This window comes from Acomys minous (assembly GCF_964271855.1).
Source record: "Acomys minous genome assembly, chromosome: 20".
Lineage (NCBI taxonomy): Eukaryota > Metazoa > Chordata > Mammalia > Rodentia > Muridae > Acomys > Acomys minous.
Window position 1 is genome coordinate 14,528,812 of NC_140502.1, and position 6,975 is coordinate 14,535,786.

At 42.6% G+C, this 6,975-nt stretch overlaps 1 protein-coding gene across 1 annotated transcript; it reads right to left on the reverse strand.

Annotated features, from left to right (window-relative positions):
• Positions 1 to 3,090: 3,090 nt before the first annotated feature.
• On the reverse strand, positions 3,091 to 6,401 carry LOC311591088 (uncharacterized protein; the record flags this gene model as incomplete). The annotated part of the gene is made up of 2 exons (XM_084770457.1): positions 6,147 to 6,401; positions 3,091 to 3,852 (listed from the first exon to the last, which is right to left on the reverse strand). The coding sequence occupies exons 1-2, from the start codon at positions 6,333 to 6,335 to the stop codon at positions 3,091 to 3,093; spliced, it is 951 nt and encodes a 316-aa protein (XP_084626583.1). The 5' UTR covers positions 6,336 to 6,401.
• Between the last annotated feature and the right edge of the window lie 574 nt (positions 6,402 to 6,975).

The following is a 6,975-nucleotide window of genomic DNA, read 5'->3' on the forward strand; positions in this document are numbered from 1 at the left end:
TTGATCTATTGGTGCTGTTTTAATAACTTAATTGCTTTCTGACATTCACTATTAGCATTTTCAAATGCCATGGTCTTTATCAATTCCTATCTGGCATCAGAGTGTAGTTGACAGCTGAAGTCAATCTCAGTAAAAAGTCTGGGAACGTCTCTCCATGGCCTGGTATTGCCTTAGTTAAGGAAATAAATCACTGCCATGGATCTTCAACCATTTCCCAAACTATTAAAGATGCAATGCAACATGCTTCTATCACAATGTTGTCAGGATTTTTATCAGCTGGCAAGAGATAGTTCCCTTTGTAGCTGACAAACACCTCATGTCCTTTCATAAATCTTGTTTCAGCAGGCAAACACTGCAGGATCTCACAGCAGTCTGTTTCACATGCCAGACTTGGGATAAACTAACATGTTTACATCCACTACATGTTTTCCCAAATTTTTTGTTTATTTGGTTGCTTTTTGTTTGGTTTTTAAAATTCTTTTCCTTTATGCATTTTACGTACTAATCACAGTTCCTCTCCCTGCTCTCCTCCCATTCCTTCCCTCACCTCCCACTCCCACTGTGCTCTGAGACACGAGATCTCCCATGGGATATCTACAGTACTTGGCATATCTAGTTGGAGTGGGACTAGGCACATCTCCTATTTTCCACAGACAATGTGACTGAATTAGGAGAAAGAGATTTACAGGCAGGCAACACAGTTAGATACAACCTCTGTTTCTGTAGATTTTTCATGTAAAGACTATCTGCACTTCCCTTATATATGTCTAGAGGGCATAGTAGAATCACAAGCATGCTCTTTGAGTGGAAATTGAGTCACTGTGGACCCACATGAGTCAATCGTGTATCTCCTTGACATCTCTGGCTCCTTCAACTCTTCTCTCTGTACCATAAGATTTCTGTGTAAACTATTGTCTGGGTGTGTATCTCTGCATCTTTTCCGTAAGCAGCTGGGTGAAGCATTTCAGAGGACAGTTCTGCTGCTGTCTTGTCTCCAAGTATAGCAGAGTATCATTAAGAGTGTGAGGTGTGAGCTAACGCTCATGGCATGTGGGCCAAGTTTGACCATTCATAGGCTGGCTGCTTTCCTTAATCTCTGCTCCATCTTTATACGTGTACATCCCAATGGCAGGCAGTACAAATTGTAGGTCAATGGTTTTGTGGGTGTGTTGGTGTCCCCATCCCTCCAATGCACGTCTTGCTTTCTTCCAGGTGATAGCTGTTTCAGCATCCATATCTCCTACTGCTAAGGGTCTTAACGTGAGTCATCATCATAGACCCTGGGCATTTCTGTTGTGACAGTGTTATAGCTCCTCTAAGTGATACACCCACATGTTGATTTCATTTCTCCATCCAATCCTTTGCATGATCAGTACTTTCTGTTCCTCACCCACTCCCACACACCTGTCCCCTGTCTCCATTTCCTCCCCACATGACTAATTTATTTTCCCCTCTTAGTGAGACCCAGCATTTATGAAGCATTTATGTTTTGTAATGGAAAATGCAGAGAAGACAACCATAAATTTAACTAAAAAACAATTTATTTTAAAAAAAAGAGATAAATGACATCTTAGGTATGAATAGAAGTTCATAATAACACAGGCATTTGGCATAAATCTGGAATCAGTACTCAGGATGAAGGATGACTGTCATTGGAACCTGAGGGCCACCTTGGTCGGCCTAGGGAAACACTATCTCCAATGTGAGGGTATATTTACATAATTATCTCATATATTTCAAAATTCTACCCATTGTGACTGGAAAAAGAGAACTCCGTGTGAAATTTCTAATTGCTGTCCAAATTATCGATCACCAGCTGGAATTCCAGCAATCAGTGGGATAAAAGCAAACAGTTCACAGAAATTTCAAGGATAGCCATGGGAACACAGAGGTATACCCAGTGTCAAAAAAGCAAACATATCTGAGCGCAGTGGTAACATGTTCCTGTAACCCATATACCTTGAAGGATAAGGGGATGTGTACTAGGGAGATCAGGATGGCATACCGTATAAATGATGAAATAAAACCTCAAGCTGGATACAATTATTTGGGCAAGTGAACAAATTCTTCAGTTTGAGAGATTTTCTGAGCTCTACAAATCAATATCTGGGTAAAAAACAAATCTATCAATTTCCCCCGAGCCTGCATCTTCAGAAAGGTCCTGTCTTTTGTGTGATGTGCCTGCCACACCTTCCTTTTTACACTGATTTCTTGGACAGGAACCTGGGTTCTTACGAAAGAGAGTGTGGGGACAATTTGGGCAAAGATGTGTTTTTAGGTCTATAATAGTAGCCAAGTCTTGAAGGACACTCAGGTGGAGTACCTCAGCAGATGGATTTTTGCTTTGAGCAACAACATGTGTGCCTCAGCTACTGCTCTTTCAGTCTTTGCTTCAAGAGGTGTGGATTGACCAAGGAAGGAAGCTACAACCTTGGCTTGCCATCCAGCACCTTTTTGGGGCACTAAGGCTGGCTCCCTCCCAATCCTCATCTCCATGGGTGGAACCATTCAGGCTGTAGCTGAATATTGGTATGGAGTTCTCCCTAAATACTCAGAATCTTCACTGGCAAAGGCAGTGAAAGTTCAATGGCCATGGGTGTTGCCTAATCCAACATGAGCTCCAGGGCAACAGTGTATTTCTGGCAGTACCCTAAAAACAAGGTGGAAATCTGGTGGATATGGGAGTGATTCAGGTTGAATCCAAGTAGCAGATGTCATGGAGTCTTCACTCTTGGGAGAGGACTCCCAGAGTAGGGAGATAAAAACAACAGATAAAAACATCAACAACAAATATTCTCTGCCTACAAGATGTTTATGGCCACATATAGTCCCTCTGAGAGACTTCCTTCTGTCAACGATGCTTCTGTGGCTTTTGAACATGTTCCTGATGTACCTTTCCAAGGAAACTATGTGCACTCCCATGATCCAGGCTCTTACTGAATGCCAATAGGAGGAAGGCTACAATTGCTGTAGTATTAATGATTGCAGACTCACAGTTGAGAGGGAGGGACATGAAAGGCTTTGACTTACTGTTCCCTAGCACACTGTTAGCCATGATCAGTAGTTACAGGACACACTAGATCAAGATTTTTAAAAGAAATCCGAGAGTGAAAAGGAATCCATGACATCAGGCGGTGACAGTGCAACTTCAGCAGCCTCCAAATCACTGAGCTCTTTAAGGAATTGCTGGTCTTTGATGAAAGTGTCATCTTGAACACGTTCTGTGAGTTTAGTTGTGTTGACTGATGGAGTCTTTGTTGGGTTTCCAGCTGCACTTGTGTCTGTTGCGGAAAATGCTGATGAAGCTGTGCAGAAATATGAAGGCTGGACTGAGGCTGGGATTCGGGCTGTAGCTGGGTGTTCAGAGGATGGACATGCTGCTGATAGATCTGGGATTCTTTCTCCTGTTCCTGTGGATTGCCCAGCCTGTGCGAACATCAGGGTTTCACATGCAAGACTCTTATTGTTCTCATCAGGGAAGAAGATGGATTCTGTGTCTGGGAACATACTGGGATGGAATGGAGGAGGAGAGCTGACACGTGATGGTCTCTCCCCCAAGGAAGAAATGGACTCTGAATCGAAGGACATACTGGATGGGGTGAGTGGAAGAGAGTTGGTGGAAATAGACTGTTTCTGGTAAAAAGAATCTGCACAGACAGAAGCTAGAGGAATCCCAGTGCCTTTGGGGATGGCAGATATGTCACAGGAAGCTTGGCCTTGCTTCCCAAGTGGTACACTAGCCAGGCTGGCAGGTCTGTCGCAGGAAACGTGGTCTCGCTTCCCATAAGTATTCCCAGGTAGTTTCTCAAGTTTCTTTCGATTCTGCCTAGCTCGCTTATTCTTGAACCATATCTGGAGAGAAAAGGGAAAGCAGAAATCAAAAGAAATTAGCTATATCATTAAGCTCCCAAATAATATGATACTGTGTGAAAATTCTGGCTATTGGTTGCTATGCAACACATATCCCAAATCTCCCACATTCCTGAGCCCAAGAACGATGATGGCAGTTGGAACTGGACATGAAAACCAACAGACTAAGGTAACTTCTAGTAGGAGTTGCAATTGTGATGTCTGACTAAAGTATAAACCTTTCAGATTAGAGATTGAGAAAAGATTTTCAACAACCATAATCTAACCAAGAGATAAATATCATACCTATTTGACAAAATTCACCCGAAAAAATCAAATAACCCATTTATAAATGGGGCACATGTACAGATCTACCAAAAGAGCATAAATAACAAACCTTGGCATATACCCAAAATATTCTCCTCTTTACTGCATGGCCACTTGTTGCACTGAGTACATTGGAAAGTTAAGTAAGAATGGAAAAAAATATATGGTGCATTTACACAATGGAATACTACTCTGAAATCCAAAAGCAAATCTTCAAATGTTGAGACTGGTGGAACTAAAATGATCATTTTGAGTAAGGTATCTCAGACCCAGAAAGACACCCTTTGTATAGATGCATGGTATTTATTAACTTATATGTGGATATTAGCCCAAATAGATGATCCCTGGGATACTCCAACCTGACATGATATCAGCACTGACAATGGGACTGATAGGAGCATACTGGGTGAGTGGGTGATGAGAGTTGCATAGAAGCGGTGAGCATACAAGTAAAAGGAAGTGTTAGGAGCTCTACAAGGGGCCCAGCATATCTGGAACCAAGGGAGCTTGCAGAAAGTCATACAGCAAGCAAGGACATGGCAAGCAGAGAACTGAAACACCATGTTCAGACATAGCCAAGGGTCAAATCATTCTTCATGTTCTCATGGGGGAGGAAAAAAGAAACTGCCTCTGACATGAACTCTGGTGCAAATGATATGATCACTGCCATTTGGTCAGATGGCCTTGAAGGTACACAGAGGAAAGAGATGCATACTATTCTGATGAGAACAGAAAAGCTGAGTTCAGACACTAGGAGAGTTGGGCCCACCCTTCCCCAGGTCTAGGAGAGCAGAGTAGGGCAGAAGAGGGAAGACAGTGAGAACAGAAAGAGAAGAGTGTAGGGATTACATTCAAGATGTACTATGGATAATTACAATATATAAAATAATTTTAAAGATCATTCTTAGTGAGGTAAACTAAAGCCAGGAGGAAACACGTGACATGTACATACTTATAAGCAGCTATTAGAAATATAGTGAAGAACTAAATTCCACAGACCCAATGAAGCTAAGCAGAGTCCAAAGGAAGATGCTTGAAACTCACTCAGAACAAAAAAGACCATCAACATCCACAGTAGATAGGGGAAAGAAGTGATTTGGAGATTTGTGGATGGGTTGGGAAGGATAAAGGGACTGAGGATAAGATTGGCAAAGAGCTGAAGAGGGTGTGTGAGGAGAAGAAAGACGAGAGAAAACAGAAATCTGGGGAGAGAACATCTCTGGGTAGGGGAGGCAGACAGCAGTGTTGGGTAACTGTCTTCTGAGAGGCTTCAACTATCAACTGATGGGGACATACACAGTAACCCTGGCAACAGGCTGACTTGGAGGACTGCTGTGGATGAGTAGGAGAAAGAATAAAGGGAGCCAGATGGGTGAGAGACCCCATGAAATCCTTCAGAGTAATCTTAGCTGGGTATTCAGACTGAGCCACCCAGCAAAACAGACAGAATGTAGATCTTCTATTCTTTGATAACAAATGTCCAGCTTTGGGCACAATGATGGTCCCCTATCAGAATGAGTAGGGGCTGTCTCTGACTCTGATATCTACTGCTGGGTAATTCTTACTAGCTGAGCTTCCTCATCACTCCCAGGTGGGAAAGTATCTGCTTTGGCCTGCAGTGACTTAAGATAATTGCTGGATTTGTTATGCTTGGGGGCCTCCCCTTAACTTGGAGGAAGGAATCAGAGCATAGCATGGGGAATGGACTGAGGGGAGAGTAGGGAGGCATGGGAAATTTGGGTATAAAGTGGTTAAATAAATAAATTAATGAGTGGAGAAAAGAAGTCAAAACAGTTGCAAACATAACCATGCAAACAACTCCACTAACCTTGTACAACCTGGAACTAATCACAGGAACTCCAAGCAATGTAGGGACACCTGAAATCAAGCATTCAGGGAAGTGTGCCCTTGGCTGGTTAGGGAGTGGCTATCTGTCTAGTAGAGAAAAGGAGACACAAGATGGCGCATACCTTGATCTGGTGCTCTGTCACGTGGAAACTCTGAGCCAGTTCCTTGCATTGATCTTTAGTCAGGTACTTGTGTTTATCAAATTTTCTTTGGAGTATCTGGTTTTGTTCCGCGGCAAACACAGTGCGTTTTTTCTTTTGTCTTGGATCATGGAGGGAAACCCATGATTCTGGATGGACTTGAGAAGACATGAGACCTTGTGAACTTGATAGACCTGAGGTACCTGGGGAACATTGGAAGCCCAAATTCACTGGATAAAAAGAGGATGTTTCGCCTGGAAGGAGAGAAGATCATCCGATCATTTGTACATTTTTTTCAGCAACAGAAAACCTTGGGAATCTAGACATCCTGAGACATCATTGAAATTTGTTCTCATTTGGAGACCATGTGGCACAAAATCAAGCTTAGACATGTGAGGTTCCACATTCTCTATCTCTTACACTCAAACCCCCTGAAAAATTTCTCTAGACTTTCTATACAAAAGTCTCACTCCTGTTCCTTCTCTGGTGAACTGTGCACAAAAGCACTTAAGGATGGCCTGCACTATGGAGTCTCACCAGTACTTGGCCTCTGTCTTTCCTGAACTCTGCAGTCTTCTGGTTCCCGCTGTTCACATATAGAAAAAATTACAAACACCTTCCATATTTTCTTAGGACCCTCTACCCATCAAATAGCAGTTTTTGAGGTACCAAAACTTCCAACACAGAAATAAGCTCCAGAATGATTCCAAAGACTTTTCTTCTATGAGATGCCTTTCTCCCTGAAGATGGTAACTCTCTCACCATAGTCATTATATACAGACATGATTAAGGACACCAACTCACCAGGAAT